Source organism: Triticum urartu, chromosome 4A (assembly GCF_056163025.1).
Source record: "Triticum urartu cultivar PI428250 chromosome 4A, HENAU_Tu73, whole genome shotgun sequence".
NCBI lineage: Eukaryota > Viridiplantae > Streptophyta > Magnoliopsida > Poales > Poaceae > Triticum > Triticum urartu.
The window spans coordinates 53,229,122-53,246,976 of NC_141876.1; the positions used below are offsets into that span (position 1 = coordinate 53,229,122).

The 17,855-nt window shown below is 41.7% G+C and overlaps 1 protein-coding gene across 2 annotated transcripts; it reads right to left on the reverse strand.

Moving 5' to 3' along the window:
- Positions 1-7,072: 7,072 nt before the first annotated feature.
- On the reverse strand, positions 7,073-12,107 carry LOC125550576 (calcineurin B-like protein 3). Of its 2 annotated transcripts, XM_087517733.1 has the most exons (9): positions 11,544-12,107; positions 11,333-11,415; positions 11,150-11,209; positions 10,341-10,449; positions 9,355-9,407; positions 8,719-8,799; positions 8,105-8,217; positions 7,640-7,730; positions 7,073-7,527 (listed from the first exon to the last, which is right to left on the reverse strand). In XM_087517733.1, the coding sequence occupies exons 1-9, from the start codon at positions 11,662-11,664 to the stop codon at positions 7,462-7,464; spliced, it is 777 nt and encodes a 258-aa protein (XP_087373859.1). In that variant the 5' UTR covers positions 11,665-12,107; the 3' UTR covers positions 7,073-7,461. The 2 variants fall into 2 exon arrangements, with proteins under 2 accessions (XP_087373859.1, XP_048569555.2); XM_048713598.2 differs by lacking the exon at positions 7,640-7,730 and having other exon boundaries at positions 11,544-12,032.
- Positions 12,108-17,855: the final 5,748 nt, after the last annotated feature.

Genomic DNA, 17,855 nt, shown 5'->3' on the forward strand with positions numbered 1-17,855 from the left:
AGTTTTTCCAATGTCAAGTATCTTTTCCATAGACCATGAGATCGTGTAACTCCCGGATACCGTAGGAATGCTTTGGGTGTACCAAACGTCACAACGTAACTGGGTGACTATAAAGGTATACTACGGGTATCTCCGAAAGTGTCTGTTGGGTTGACACGGATCAAGACTGGGATTTGTCACTCCGTATGACGGAGAGGTATCTCTGGGCCCACTCGGTAATGCATCATCATAATGAGCTCAAAGTGACCAAGTGTCTGGTCACGGGATCATGCATTATGGTACGAGTAAAGTGACTTGTCAGTAATGAGATTGAACGAGGTATTGGGATACCGACGATCGAATCTCGGGCAAGTAATGTACCGATTGACAAAGGGAATTGTATACGGGGTTGCTTGAATCCTCGACATCGTGGTTCATCCGATGAGATCATCGAGGAGCATGTGGGAGCCAACATGGGTATCCAAATCCCGCTGTTGGTTATTGACCGGAGAGCCATCTCGGTCATGTCTACATGTCTCCCGAACCCGTAGGGTCTACACACTTAAGGTTCGGTGACGCTAGGGTTATAGAGATATGAATATGCAGTAACCCGAAAGTTGTTCGGAGTCCCGGATGAAATCCCGGACGTCACGAGGAGTTCCGGAATGGTCCAGAGGTGAAGAATTATATATAGGAAGTGCAGTTTCGGCCATCGGGAGAGTTTCGGGGGTCACCGGTATTGTACCGGGACCACCGGATGGGTCCCGGGGGTCCACCGGGTGGGACCACCCATCCCGGAGGGCCCCATGGGCTGAAGTGGGGAGGGGAACCAGCCCATGGCCCACCCCCTGCGCCTAGGGTTGGAAACCCTAGGGTGGGGGGGCGCCCCACTTGCCTTGGGGGCCACTCCACCCTTGGCCGGCGCCCCCCCCTAGGAGATCCCATCTCCTAGGGCCGGCGCCCCCCCTTGGGGAGCCTATATAAAGGGGGGAGGGAGGGGCAGCCGCACCCTTGACTCTTGGCGCCTCCCTCTCCCCTGCTACACCTCTCCCTCTCGCAGAAGAACGGCGAAGCCCTGCTGCGGTGACTGCTGTATCCACCACCACGCCGTCGTGCTGCTGGATCTTCATCAACCTCTCCTTCCCCTTGCTGGATCAAGAAGGAGGAGACGTCACGCTGACCGTACGTGTGTTGAACACGAAGGTGCCGTCCGTTCGGCGCTAGGATCTCCGGTGATTTGGATCACGTCGAGTACGACTTCCTCATCCCCGTTCTTTGAACGCTTCCGCGCGAGATCTACAAAGGTATGTAGATGCAATCCGATCACTCGTTGCTAGATGAACTCATAGATGGATCTTGGTGAAACAGTAGGAAAATTTTTGTTTTCTGCAACGTTCCCCAACAGAAAGTAGAGAGGTTTACGGCAAAAACTAAATGCACTTTGTGTACAAAACAGACAATCTCTTTCGAAGTATTAGGGTTTCATACGGAAACTCGTCTGTTACAAAGGATTTCATTTTTTTGAACTTATTTGAACTCCATACTTTTTCCATGTTCAAAATGCACCATTCAAAGCCACAGCATCAATTTTCAACCCTTTCTGACTTCATTTGTTATTTTTCATGCATTTACTGATTATTTTGAGCTATAAGACCTTGAAATTGAAAAGCACTACAAATGAACTCTGAAAAGGTTCAAAGTTGGCATGGTATAATCATTTCACCCACATAGCATGTGAAAGAAAGTAGAGAGGCTTACGGCAAAAAATGGATGCACTTCGTGTACAAAACGGACAATCTCTTTCGAAGTATCATGGTTTCATACAGAAACTCGTCTGTTACAAAGGGAATTCATTTTTTGGACTTATTTGAACTCCATACTTTTTCTGTGTTCAAAATGCACCATTCAAAGCCACATCATCAATTTTCAACCCTTTCTGACTTCATTTGTTATTTTTCATACATTTACTGATTATTTTGAGCTATATGACCCTGAAATTGAAAAGCACTACAAATGAACTCTGAAAAGGTTCAAAGTTGGCATGGTATCATCATTTCATCCACATAGCATGTGCAAGAAAGTAAAGAGGCTTACGACAAAAACTGGATGAACTTCGTGTACAAAACAGACAATCTCTTTCAAAGTATAATGGTTTCATACGAAAGCTCGTCTGTTACAAAGGGAATTCATTTTTTTTGAACTTATTTGAACTCCATACTTTTTCTGTGTTCAAAATGCACCATTCAAAGCCACATCATCAATGTTCAACCCTTTCTGACTTCGTTTGTTATTTTTCATGCATTTACTGATTATTTTGAGCTATAAGAACCTGAAATTGAAAAGCACTACAAATGAACTCTGAAAAAGGTTAAAAGTTGGTATGGTATCATCATTTCACCCACATAGCATGTACAAGAAAGTAGAGAGGTTTACAGCAAAAACTGGATGCACTTCATGTATAAAATGGACCATTCAAAGTCACATCATCAATTTAGTACATGTAGCTCTCATGAATAGATAAGTGACCAAATTAATAGAAGTTCATCATCACATTAAAAACAAAGTACATACATAGTTCTCATTGAACAGCATATAGCTCTCCAGAGCATCTAGTTAAACCATACATTGAAACTATGTAAAACCTTTCAATGCAACAACAAATGCGATCATAATCACAACCAAGGTAAAAATTGATCCAACGGCATAATGATACCAAGCCTCTGTATGAACGGCATATTTTCTAATCTTTATAATCTTCAACCGCATTGCATCCATCTTGATCTTGTGATCATCGACGACATCCGCAACATGCAACTCCAATATCATCTTCTCCTGCTCATTTTTTTTTAATTTTTCCTTCAAGTAATTGTTTTCTTCTTCAACTAAATTTAACCTCTCGAAAATAGGGTCGGTTGGAATTTCCGGTTCAACCGCCTCCTACATAAATAAAATCTATGTCAACTTGATGGGCATAATTGGCATAAACAATAAATGAACCAAATAGTTATAAAAGATAATATATATATATATATACCACATCCGAATCATAGCCAGGACAAGGGCCGACGGGGGCGGATGCCAAAACCATCGCACTATATAATAACAAGCAGTAATGAAAATAAGAAAATTAGACAAGTATCTATCTAAAGTAAGAATTTTTTTCTTTCAGAAGAAGATAAGAGGTTCACCACGATGGTGCAGGCAACAAGATCAGCGCGGGCGATCGATGGCGGTGAGACGGGGACGGGACGTGACGGACCGCTAAACCTAAACAAATCTCGGGGAAAATGGAGTTTGGAGGTCGAGCTTCGAGGGGAGAAAGCTTAACTAGCGTGGCTTGGGCATTTCATCGAACACCTCGTGTGCATAGGAGGTGAGCTACAGCACCCAAATGCCCTCTCCTCGCCGGCCAGAAAAAACAGAGCACCGTGGAGTGCTCTGCTGCGGCGACGGGGTATATATAGGCAACTCATTTGTCCCGGTTCGAGTCTGGAACCGGGACTAAAGCCCAGCCTTCTGTCCCGGTTCAAGCCAAGAACCAGGACCAATGTTTGTGGGCCAGGAGCGAGGCCCATTGGTCCCGGTTCGTGCCTAGAACCGGGACAAATGGGTCCATATGAATCGGGACCAATGCCCACGAGGCCCCGGCCGGCCCCCTGGGCTCATGAACCGGGACGAATGCATCCATTGGTCCCGGTTCATGGAAAAATCAGGACTAATGGGCTGGCCAGGCCCGAACGAAAGCCCATTTTTCTACTAGTGCATTCGTGGAAGTCGTGGCAAGAAAAACAAAATTGATGCTTAAAAAATGTTATTTTTGAAAGCATTTTGGAGTCCTGAGTTGTTTTTGTGCCATGACTTTCACGAATGTCATTTATACTGAAAATTTTCAAGCGCACAAAACATTTGTTAAAGTTTGCCACAAAAATTTTAGATTTTTTTATCTTACTGTCATCCCAAGCTTATTTGAGCTCGGGAGCAGAAGAGGACTTTCGCTAATAAAACATAATTTATATGCCACACAAATTATATAGTGAACATTCTCTTTCGAATACTATTTCAATTATATATTTTTTGTGTAGCATACAAATCATATGTTGTTTGTATATATGTGGCCAAAGTTTAACCAAAACTAGAGGGGCCTAATTAACCCGAACGAAGGAAGAAGTACTTATATGACAATGATCATTTGGTTAGTACATGCATGCACACGTGAGGCGCGAGCAGAATTGTTGATCATTTTAGCATCTTCGACTTGGAATCTTTGTTTGAGGACTCTTTCACTGTAAGTCCATCGGCCGATGTAGCAGTCGCGTCGATACACTGCTAAGGGCAATTCCAAAGTGCGTCACCTATTAGCCCATAAATACTTGGATAAAACGATTCGGATACTTTTAGTTATCCAATGTAGGTTACTAATTTTGTTTGGACTGGTCAAGAACAATGGCCAAGCTATGTGGTGGGCTGGGGGGTGGAAGTGCTCCCCTCCCTCAGCCTTCAAGAGATCCCTGGAGATTTTTATTTTGAAGGGTTTAGTTTACGGGGAAAATAGCTTTGCCCTCCCCCCAGCTGGTTTATGTCGGAATACTCTAACGGACGCTTGTTGCGTCAAAATGTTGCCATTTCGCGTAGGGAGATCGAGCGATCGCTTGTCTTGGGCTGGCCCGTTTAGGCCCTGTTCGGTACGTAGGAAAAACAGAGGAAAACTGAAGCAATAGCCGTTCTGGAGGAATCGACGCCTTCCACCCTGTTCTGCATGTAGGAATCCCTCTTAACAAATTCTTCGGAAAGTTTCTCTAGCCTCCGTTTTTACAGGAAAATAAACATCCAGTTATCCCTCATGTTTTGGCGTAGGCCCGAGGCAGTGAAAGAAAGAAAGCTGCTCAAGCATGCATGTTGAGACCTGCGCTGCAATGATCTATGCACATTAGGACCCATGTATACAAGAACTGCAGCAAGTGTTGATTTTTTTTTTATAACATTTATTAAAAATTCCTAGATGGGATGAGTTGCTTTTCTTAGTTTTTTTCCTGTGTACCGAACGCCAAGTCTGGAAGGTTAACAACGTCCTCCCCTTTGATCCGAACAGGCCCTTAATGTTTCAGCGATCCTGAGAACGGAGCGTCGACCCGTTGGCTGGGCAGCTGAGGTTGCTGCCAGCCCACCTGAGTTCAAGTTCCGGCACGGACGCGCGGTGCTCACGGAGTTTCTCCTATAAAGAAAAGCCAACAAGGGTTAGCTCTTGGGTTGGTCTCATTTTTTTATTACGTTTCAGCGATCTTGATTTCGGGAACTGTCTAGAGATTTTTGGATGGGTTTTTTCCGGTTTCATGAACCATCTAGAAGGTTCCTGAACCAGTTTTTATTTTCTTCTTGTTACCTTCCTTTTTTCTTTTTCCTGTTTCTGTTATCTACTTTTTTCTTTTTTCTGTTTATTTTTCTTTCCGTTTTTATTTTTTTATTTTCTTTCATATTCTTTTTCTTTTTCCAAGTTTTATTTTTGTTTTCTTTTTTCTTTCCTTTTTATATTCCGTCGCAATTCTTAAAAAAATCGCATATTTAGAAAAATGTTAACCTTTCAAATATTGTTCATAATTTCAGAAAAAAATCGCGTTTACAAATTTTGTTCAGAAGTTTGAAAAAATGTTATTCTTTCAAAATTCATCACAAATTTAACAAAAATTATCGTGTTTTCCAATTTTGTTTGGTAGTTTCAAAAAATGTTTCCATTTGAAAAACTGTTTGCAATTTTCAAAAATGTATCTGTTTCTAATTTTGTTTGGGAGTTTCAGAAAATGTTCCCAAAATTTTAAAAAATGTTTACTTTTTCTAATTTTGTTCAGGACTTTCCGTTTTTTTCCAATTTTTAAAAAATGTTCATATTTCTTTTTCGTTTTTCTTGTTATTTTCTGCTGTTCCTTTTTCGTTTTTTAAGAATATTTCACAGTTTTTAAAAATGTTCTTGATTCCATAAAAACTGTTAATGTCTTTCAAAAAATGGTTGAAAATATGAAAAATATTTCCATTTTCATTTTTTCTGAGTTTTAAAAAATGTTCTTGTTTCAAAAATTGTTCACGGATTCCAAAAATATCCACATTTCCAAATTTGTGTTCATAGTTTTAAAAAATGTTCCCTTTTAGCAAAAGATTGTTCACATATTCAAAAATGTTCGTGATTTTCAAATAAGTGTCCAGTTTATCAAAAATTTGTTCACATATTCAAAAAATGTTCAACCTTTTTATTTGTCTTCTCAAATTTGAAAAGTGTTTGCTTTTAAAAAATACTTTTTCAAAATAATGTTCGCGTTCGGAATTTGACAAAATATTTCGATCTACATTACCTTTAGCTTCGTGCGCCATAGTAAACTAAGAAAGCTTATCTATCCGGGTGGCTAGAGTCGCGCGTACGCAACAGGATGTTTGGGGAAGTCCGAGCGGTCCGCCGCGTTTCTTTTGCTATTTTTCGATCTTTGTGCGCGCTCCGTCATCACCACATTTACTAAAGCTAATCAAATTCTTTCTTTAATGAGAAAGGGTGAATGCTCAGGAAACACGGACTTTGATTCTCCCAGAGAATTGCAGCAAATCTGTGCAATATTTTTCAGCTCCTAGTCTCTTAAACTCAGGGCCAACCTTTCTCAACATCTCCTCACGTGATGCTAACAATGATTTTTCTCAAGGAAAAACTACAACTAAATTTCAATAATGTAATTTTTTAGAGTATGTATGCCATCGAACTCTGCTTTTTTGTTGGTAATGTTATCCAGCGAATGTCAGCTCGGGGGGGGGGGGGGGGGGGGGGGGGGGGGGGAGCGAACGCCATTTGATGAGAGTTTTAGTTATGAGAAAAGATCAAATGACCGCAATTTTAAAACAAAAAATACTCTCTCTGAAAAAACTGTCATTTTGCTCTGAAAAAACTATTATCCCCTCACAACTAAAAATGCCACCTAAAATGTTCGCAATGCCACCCTCCCTGGCAAACGTTCGCCCCAGTGTCCTTTCTATCGAAATAAATTACCCTATCTATTCGACCTGAAACCAGAGTACCCTTTTGTGTATGGTAAGCGTCCCTGAACATCAAGCAGAGCAATAAGAAAAACAAGATTCCCCTTAAAGAAAACAATAAATTGCGACAAACTTTATCAACAGAGGCATTTCTGCTGGCTCCGTTCAGTTCAATCCATAATATACAGTAGGAAAGTTCCCCACACAGAATACATACAGTTAACTAAAGGGTCAAACCAGCTTTTTTTTTGTACAAAAACGAAAGGAACTTTGAACATTCTAATCTACTACCAGCCCACCTAAGCTAAAGAAAAAAACATTATGAACACAAATAAACCAGCAGAATAATCGAATATAGTATGATGTATGCTTTGGAACACTACGATGGCTTCCGCCAAACCATCAGCCGGCCATTGGAAAAGCTTAACAAAGCAGTGAAACCGTCTTCTGATATTCCATCGAAGTGAAACACTCTCAGGACTTCATGTATCGTCGACCTGAGAATGGAACACAAAGCTTGGAAATGTGGTGGTGATGTCCCTGCAACGTTGACCTGATTAGTGAATATAGAGTAGGGCAATAACAACGTATGCAATAGTAATGTTATGATACAGACTGAACTGAAGCAATAAAATAATATTCACATGTCCGCCTCCAGTATATCCCCTTTGAAGCCGGAACTACTACATACTCCCTTAGTTGAACTTGAAACAGAAATACTACTTAACACTTCGTAGTCACACGTGCCTTGAGAAACAATACGACATAACCCTGATTGTTCACTGATGTAAATGAACTTCTAATATAGAAGAAAACAATGAGTTGGTTCAGCATACTCTCCAGCCTCCAATGTACAAAACTGTCATTTAACTAATCAGTGTTTCATATTCTGTCTGCTGGTTTTCACTTTATAGCTGAACAATATCATGCTTCTTTATTTCCTGACAGTGCTGCTGAAGGCTTGACTCTATGAGATAATGCATAAGTATTTTGGCAATATAATTCAAGGACAGTTGATACTATTATTCATTCTGAACCCCGCAGATTTCAATCAACTTGAGCATAATAAGCTGATGAAAAGTAAAGAGTTAACAACAAATACATTAGCATATCTTACTTGAGATATTGGAGTGTCATGTTCTTCAGTAATGAGGGATGTCTGAGAACTAGATTGCGCCATTCTTCTTTGTCAATTTTCCCATCATGTTTTGTGTCTGCCTCCTCGAAAGTCTTGTAACAAGAGGGAAATAATTTTGAGAAAATAATACGACCAATGCATAACATGTCAGTAAGTTAGTGCAATGTGCCAGGGTGGCATTTGTTCAACAATGCACTGATATAAAGCGGCCTTCTGCAAAATCACTGCAATAACAAGCTTTGGCACAATGGCAAAACTCTAAAGTTCATTACCTACTCAACAGCATTAATGAAATAGGCACATAGACATTTGCAATCCTCCATTCGAGCATTTGATCAAATATATTTTTAACTGAGTTTATCAAATATTGTAAGTCAAATATATGGATATCAACCTTTCTAGTTTGATCTATCAAGGGGAAGACATGCTAACAAATGATGGCCTCACCTCACTTTAGCACAACATAAACAAAATCTTGTGTTCAGAAAAGAAAAGGGATTTGGTGCTTAACATGATTGAACAGAAAGATTCTACATGGTACAAGTACAATGCATAGCCATAGTAGTATAGGAAATCAAGGAATTTAACCAAACCTTATCAATGATGCTCTCTATGACTTCATCTGAAAGATTCATTCCTGATTCAGCAAGTGTAGCAACAACCATTTGCTTAACCTAATAGCCAAACAAGAAAAATCATTAGAATATAATAAGGGAAAAGATAACAATTTTTTGCACAAAGGAGCCTATATGCCACAATTTTTTGACTTCAGAACGTATATTCTTGCTCATACACGAGCTAAAAGGAAGTAACATCAGTTCCACAATCATGCAAAAGATTGCCTCTGCTCTCTTTTTTTGGGGGAGTTCTAATTTATAAATCTACCTATAGCCAGGAGATATACAGATAAGGGCTACAAGGCTACACTTGGTACAATATCAAGTTGAATAGAGGTAAGGGAATGCAGACTTTGAATTGTCCTAACTAGGGTTCCAGAAAGTGGTGTAAGGTGGTAAATAGCCACCTATCACCACTTGTCAAACTTATCATAGTCAACAAGTACTCACAATGGAGTTGGATTCATTGATGATACTTGATCGTTAAGTGATTAAGGGAGATAACTGGACATAAAAAATATGGAATAATAGAAACAAATCATGAGATAAATGGTATCCTTGATCCTAATCAACATGTTAACTTCACGTATTACATTCTGATTAGCAAAATACCTCTTGTCTTTCAATGAAACCTTGTTGCTTCAGATCATAAAGCTGGAAAGAGACTGCAAGCATTATACTGTGTAAGATTTTTTTTTCCGCTTACAACGATCAGATATAAAAGACTAAAAGAGCTTAAGGGAATTAACCTATGCCAAAAAAGAAAAAATAATAAAGTTGGATCATTATATATATCACAGTGCACTATCAAACAAGCAGAAAGAGTTACAGCTTATTTATTTGTTTGTTTGTTGTTTAAGACAGAGTGACAGACCATTCTCAGACAGCACCAAAAGGCTCAAAAATGGAATAACAGAATGTGATTTGTGCAAGTATGAACCTACTAACTCAAGGATATCATGAATCTTCTGTTTTCTTACAGTTTAGGCCTAAATGCAATCCATTCACATCCAGACCAAATCAAATACATAAACACATGTCAGAGGATCATGCAAACAAGAGGGCTGAGTTGATGTGTGCATATTATACAAGCTTGGTAAATATGATAGATTTGTTGGTACATTGACTATTATGTTACTTTATATTAATGATGTTGAATTTCTCAAGCCCTCTAGAGAGAAATGTGAATTAAGCACAATACATGTGCATGTTACTAGTCTCCCCCTTGTAATATTGTAGATAGAGGTTGTGTTATGTCATTTAGAAAAATAATAAATATATAGAAGTCTGCAGACCGGATGTGGCTAGATAAGACAGTGATTAACAGATGTCATTCCTTTTATAATTAGTTTCTTCCTTCCTGTAAAATAAATCATATTTTGATTCTAGCATGTAATGTAATTTTGCAAGGTAAGAACTTGAAATAGCACCTGCGACATATCAACATATTCAGTTCTGTCAAATTATTATTATCCATTTTTATTACGTATTACCATACATGTAGTTGTGTCATTTTTATAGTATAAAATTTTCACTAATCTACTTCCATATTTAAAAGTTAATCTAACTATGCAAATGTCATGATTCTCTGAACTTACAGTCAATTTTCTCATCAGGAGCGGCACTTGGATGAAATACTGATAACGCACGGGCAAATTCTTCAAATCCTAGAATTCCGTTGTGTTTTGTGTCAAACAAATCAAAGACCTAGAAGAACAGGGAAAATGTTGAGGGAAATACACTATCATATTAAAAGAAATCATGTTATGTATCAAGTATCAACATCATTCCCACTTCACTGTTTCACCTATGCACACAAATTTACTAAAAGGATAAATAATACAGGTTTAAGTTATCATTGAAATGCCTGACTGAAGGGTGTATATAAGTGTAGCGAGATGCCAATGGCATGTGTTGCCACTGTGATCAGCTTTTGTGAAGGACTTTTTTCATGAGAAACTGTTCGGATGTGGAGTGCTATGCTCTTAGTATAAATGATCATAACGTTCAATTAAAGAGATAACTTTCCTTCCAGTCCTAGCTAGCAAAGCTGGTGCAATTCTATTGACAATTAAGTGTCCCCAGAAAGTGGTGAGTACATTTACTTCCAGGCTTTTTAAATCCTCTGTATCCTATTACATAGTACCATACACGTACTTGAATACCCATAAATCCTGCACGATTCTACAATTAGGCAGATGCCCTTCGCCATATATAGCTCATGATTCCTACAGAATGTTAAACAGTGCTTCTTTCTCTCCAAGGTCCAAATAATATGTCCAAAAGGAGAGTGAGAGTGACTCCACAGTAATGACATTAGAATTATACGAAAAAGAAGAGAAAACAACAGAGGCATTTTCACTGTACAAACAGCAAATTCGTGTTCACATGTGTAATGTGGACTTACACGATCCGCAAACAAACTCTCCTTCTTACTGGTCTTGAAAAGCGCCAACTGAAACTCCTCCTGCACCATGTCACCGCACAAGCATCACAATTCAGGTTATTCATCACTCATGATATATACACAAATACACCGAGATAGCAACATCAATTTTACTTTTGACGAAATGGGTGTTGATCCACTAACCTTGTTGATCAGCCCGTCGTCTATCACAGCACTGCTGATCTTCTTGAACAGCTCGTACAGCGCTTCGACCTCACTCACGCTGACTGCACGCAAATCACATTACACAGTCACAAGATAAACAGAGCACAATGAATCGCGGCTTGGGCTAGCAGCAGAACTATTCTTAGATTGACGTTATTAATAGCAAAGAGAGCTGGTGGCGCGGACATACACACGGTCTCCCTGGCGAGGACTTCGGGATCCTCGAGGCCCTTGGGCTGCTTGAGGTCGATGTCGCAGCACTTGAGGAGCAGGCCGCCCAGGTGCCTCACCCCCTCCAGGCACTGCAACATGGTGGCAGCACCACTGCGCGCCGCAACCGTCCGTCAGCGCCCGTCTCTCTCTCCAGGGTGGGCGCCGCGCAATCCGCGGGGGGCTGGCCGCAAATCGGGACCCCGCGGGCGGTGGACTGGATTTGGCCGAACGAGCCGAGCGGCCACGCGGGGGGCGGCGTGGCTGGAGGATCGCGGCAGGGTTTCCCGATGCGGCGCGGAGCAGAGGGGCGGCCGGAGGGGGTCGCCGCGGGGGTTCCTGTCGTTGGCGCCGCCGTCGCCGTCGATGCCGCAGTCGTCGGCTGGTGGTGCGATTGGTATGGGCTGGAACGGATTGGATCGAGGATTTCTTCTATTTATTTATTTTTCCTTTTTGCGTGTGCGTGTTTCCGTTGTTGCGTTTGCGATTTTGAATTTCCCTTTTGGCGAGTCGTGACTAGCTAGGTCAGCGCAATCCCCTCCCTTGCTATTCGATCCAACGGAGGACGTGCGGCCACGTTGTGTTTACAGGTTCATGCACACTAGCAAGTTTCTCATTTTATTTTGCGATATACACCAGCAAGTTGTCGGTGCTACGACACAGAACCATGGGAAAATTTGGTTTACTCGATAGCCTCGTACGCCAGCTTGATTGGGGTCTGGCGGTTGACATAGATAAGATTAGTGATGGGAGAAGGCACGAGATGATCGAGGGGCGCGAGAGGATAAAAGAAGAGTGATTCGGGAAGGGCCCGTTGGGAATGGCGTACAAGCTTTTATGTTATTTTGCGATATATACTAGCAAGTTGACAGTGCTACTCCACGGAACCATGGGAAACAAGGTAGAATTTGATTTACTCAACAGCCTCGTACGCCAATTTAGATTGGGCTTGACAGTTGCACGAATGAGATTTGCGGTGGGAGAAGACACGAAATGATTGAGGGGCAAGACGTGATAAAAGAAAGGTGATTCTCGAAGGGTATATTGGACGGGCGTGCAAGTTTTTTTCGCGATGAAATTAGTTTACTCAAGAACCTCGTACGCCAACTTGATTGGGGTTTGGAGGTTGGCACAAATAAAATTAGCGGTGTGAGAAGACACAAGGTGATTGAGGGACACGAGACGATAAAAGAAGATTGATTCGGGAAGGGTCTGTTAGGAATGGCGTACAACCTTTTATGTTATTTTGCGATATACACTAGCAAGTTGATCGTGCTACTCCACGAAACTATGGGAAAACAAGATATAATTTGATTTACTCAACAGCCTCGTATGGCAACTTAGATTAGGTTTGACAGTTGCACAGATAAGATTAGCGATGGAAGAAGACACAAAATGATTGAGGCAAGACCATGATAAAAGAAAGGTGATTCTGGAAGGGTATATTAGACGGGCATGCAAGTTTTTTTCACGATGAAATTAGTTTACTCAAGAGCCTCGCGGGTCAACTTGGATGGGGTTTGATAGTTGATGCGGATGATATTAGTGATGGGAGAAGGCACGAGATGATTGAGTGGCGCGAGAGGATAGAATGAGAAGGATTTGAAAAGGGTCAAGTTTGCCACGACGAAACAATCAATTCTTTGCATCTCATCTTGTATATTACCTACAAGTAAGCCGTGGTAGCCAAACCGCTATTTTCTGGAAGAAAAAACACTTCACTCTATTTCGAAAAGGGTTTTGTAGTTGGCGTGGATGAGATAAGTGATGGGAGAAGGCACAGGGTGAAAAATAGAGTGAAGTGTTTATATGGGTTTTTATTGTCCCACCTCTATGAGTTGATAAAAGGAAGACTAAGAGAATAGTGAACATATTAAGATCAACTCTCACAACAAAAATATAATATGTGTGCAATCTCCTTGTAACGAAACAATAACTACATGCTCACATTTATGAAAAAGAGATATATCAAGTAGTGTATTCGAATATTTTGAACTGGATAATTCATAATGATGCATGAATACAAGTACACCATGTGTTGCAAGTAGATAGACTAACTCTTCTCATGCTTTTTTGCGAAAAGATTGTTCTCACACTTAGAGCATCTCCAGCCGTTCGGCCCCCCAGTGGCTTGAAATAGCGCCGCCCTGGGGGCGCGCCGGCTGAAAAATCGGCGCGGGGGCGATTGGGTTCCCAGTTGCCGCCCTCAGGCGCCGATTTTAGCCCACTTCCGGCACAAATTGGCCCACTTTTCAGCCCATTTTCGATGCAAATTGGCCCACTATCGGCGCAAATTAACCAATTTCGCCCCGTATTCGGCGTGCTTGGGCACAAATTCAACAGAAGCTATTTTTTATCACATAGCTCATCACAGAAAATCAATAAAAATCAAATAGTTCAATATAAATTATATAGTTCAACGAAGAAAAACTCATATTTCATCACACGTTGAGCTAGACATTGCCCTTGAGCCTCCATAGGTGCTCCTCCAGATCCTGCTACAGTTATTGACGCACCAGTGGGTCTCGGATCTCCTAGCGCATATTGAGGAAGGTAGTCCAGGTTGCCGGTAGGTGGTGATCAACTTGGGAAAGATGACCCTGCATGTAATATGGTTCAGTTCCAAACACTGGCTCTTCCTACTCGCTCTCAATGATCATGTTGTGCAAGATCACGCGGCAAGTCATGATCTCCCACATTTGATCTTTCGATCAGATCTGAGCGGGGTACTGGATAATAGCAAATTAAGATTGGAGCACACCAAATGCCCGCTCGACATCCTTCCTGCAAGCCTCCTGAACCTTCGAAAAGTGGGAGTTCTTGCCTCCTTGCACGGGGTTTGAGATAGTCTTCACAAATATGGACCATCTCGGATGGATACCATCTGCTAGGTAATATCCCTTGTTGTAGTGCCGCCCATTGACCTCGAAGTTCACCGGAGGAGAATGACCTTCGACAAGCTTGGCGAAGACAAGGGAGCACTGCAGTACGTTGATGTCATTGTGAGTTCCTGGCATACCAAAGAAGGAGTGCCAAATCCATAGGTCGTGTGTGGCCACTGCCTCAAGTACCACACTGCAACCGCCTTTGGCGCCTTTGTACATCCCCTGCCAAGAAAATGGACAGTTTTTCCATTTCCAATGCATGCAGTTGATGCTTCCAACCATCCCAGGAAATCCGCTTGCTGCATTCTGTGCTAGGATCCGAGCAGTGTCTTCAGCATTGGGTGATCGCAAGTTTTGCGGTCCAAACACTGCCACCACTGCCTTGCAAAACTTGTAGAAACACTCAATGCTCGTGGACTCGGCCATGCGTCCATAGTCTTCCAGTGAATCACCGGGAGCTCCGTATGCAAGCATCCTCATAGACGTCGTGCACTTCTAGAGTGAGGTGAATCCAAGTGTGCCAGTGCAACCCTTCTTGCACTTGAAGTAGCTGTCGAACTCCCGGATGGAATTCACAATCCCGAGGAAGAGCTTTCGGCTCATCCGGTAACGGCGCCGAGATACTTTGTCGTTGTGCAGTGGAGCGTCGACAAAGTAGTCGGAGTAGATCAAGCAATAGCCTTCCAGTCGATGCCTCTGCTTCGCCTTCAGCCGGCCCGGCGCCGAGCCACCTCACCGCGGCTTTGCATTGCTCGCGAGCAGGCTTGCCAGGGCGGCGAGGACCATGAGATGCTCTTCGTCCTGGGCGTCAGCATCGACTTCCTCCTCCAACAGCGCCGCAACCGCCTCCTCACCGTCCAAGTCCATTGATGACCCACAAGTATAGGGGATCTATCGTAGTCCTTTCGATAAGTAAGAGTGTCGAACCCAACAAGGAGGAGAAGGAAATGATAAGCGGTTTTCAGCAAGGTATTCTCTGCAAGCACTGAAATTATCGGTAATAGATAGTTTTGTGATAATATAATTTGTAACAAATAGCAAGTAATAAAAGTAAATAAGGTGCAGCAAGATGGCCCAATACTTTTTGTAGCAAAGGACAAGCCTGGACAAACTCTTATATGAAGGAAAACGCTCCCGAGGACACATGGGAATTATCTTCAAGCTAGTTTTCATCACGATCATATGATTCACGTTCGGTACTTTGATAATTTGATATGTGGGTGGACCGGTGCTTGGGTACTATCCTTACTTGGACAAGCATCCCACTTATGATTATCCCCTATTGCAAGCATCTGCAACTACAACAGAAGTATTAAGGTAAACCTAACCATAGCATGAAACATATGGATCCAAATCAGCCCCTTATGAAGCAACGCATAAACTAGGGTTTAAGCTTCTGTCACTCTAGCAACCCATCATCTACTTATTACTTCCGAATGCCTCCCTCTAGGCCCAAACAATGGTGAAGTGTCATGTAGTCGATGTTCACATGACACCACTAGAGGGATGACAACATACATCTCATCAAAATATCGAACGAATACCAAATTCACATGACTACTAATAGCAAGACTTCTCCCATGTCCTCAGGAACAAACGTAACTACTCACAAAGCATATTCATGTTCATAATCAGAGGGGTATTAATATGCATAATGGATCTGAACATATGATCTTCCACCAAGTAAACCAACTAGCATCAACTACAAGGAGTAATCAACACTACTAGCAACCCACAGGTATCAATCTGAGGTGTGGATACAAAGATTGGATACAAGAGATGAACTAGGGTTTGAGATGAGATGGTGCTAGTGAATATGTTGATGGAGATTGACCCCCTCCCGATGAGAGGATCGTTGGTGATGACGATGGCGATGATTTCCCCCTCCCGAAGGGAAGTTTCCCCGGCGGAACAGCTCTGCCGGAGCCCTAGATTGGTTCCAAGGTTCCGCCTCGTGGCGGCGGAGTTTCTTCCCGAAAGCTTGCTTATGATTTTTTCTCGGACGAAAGACTTCATATAGCAGAAGATGGGCACCGGAGGCCTGCCAGGGGGCCCATGAGGCAGGGGGCGTGCCCAGGGGGGTAGGATGCGCCCCCACCCTCGTGGCCAGGGTGTGGGCCCCCTCTGGTATTTTCTCCACTCAGTATTTTTTATAAATTCCAAAAATGACTTCCGTGAAGTTTCAGGACTTTTGGAGCTGTGCAGAATAGGTCTCTAATATTTGCTCCTTTTCCAGCCCAGAATCCCAGCTGCCGGCATTCCCCTTATTCATGTAAACCTTGTAAAATAAGAGAGAATAGGCATAAGTATTGTGACATAATGTGAAATAACAACCCATAATGTAATAAATATCGATATAAAAGCATGATGCAAAATGGACGTATAAACTCCCCCAAGCTTAGACCTCGCTTGTCCTCAAGCGAAAGCCGAAATCGAAAAATATGTCCACATGTTTGGAGATAGAGGTGTCGATAAAAAAAATACGGACATGAGGGCATCATGATCATTCTTAGAACAGCATCATATATATAGTGATATGATCTCTTATGCTAAAGTAACAATTCAATCACAATTTCAAGTGTGAATCATAAACTTCATTGAAAACTAACAAACTCTAATCTCAGTCATTGAGGCAATTGCAATTTATCATAACATAGGAAAGAGTGAATATAAGAGCTTTTCAACAAGTCCACATACTCAACTATCATTTAGTCTTTCACAATTGCTAACACTCACGCAATATTTATGGGTATGGAGTTTTAATCGGACACAAAGAAAGATAGGGGCTTATAGTTTTGCCTCCCAATGTTTTACCTCAAGGGTAATGTCAACAATAATAGCTCATGCAGACTCACATCCAATTAGCTATATATATATATCAGGATCTTTCCAACACATTGTGCTTGCCAAAGGATAAAATGTAAAAAGGAAAGGTGAATATCACCATGACTCTTTACATGAAGTATAAGACAAGAATAAAAGATAGGCCCTTCGCAGAGGTTGTCATGCGCTTTTATGGTTGGATGCACGAAATCTTCATGAAAAAGAACGTCACTTTATATTGCCACGTGTGATACGGACCTTTATTATGCAGTCCGTCGCTTTTATTTCTTCCATATCACAAGATCGTATAAAGCTTATTTTCTCCACACTAATAAGTCATACATATTTAGAGAGCAATTTTTATTGCTTACACTGATGACAACTTACTTGAAGGATCTTAGTCAATCCATAGGTAGATATGGTGGACTCTCATGGCAGAACTGGGTTTAGGGATATTTGGAAGCACAAGTAGTATCTCTACTTGGTGCAAAGAAATTGGCTAGCAAGAGAGGGAAAAGCAAGCTCAACATGTTGGATGATCCATGACAATATAATTTATCTCAGATGTAAGAAAACATAACCCA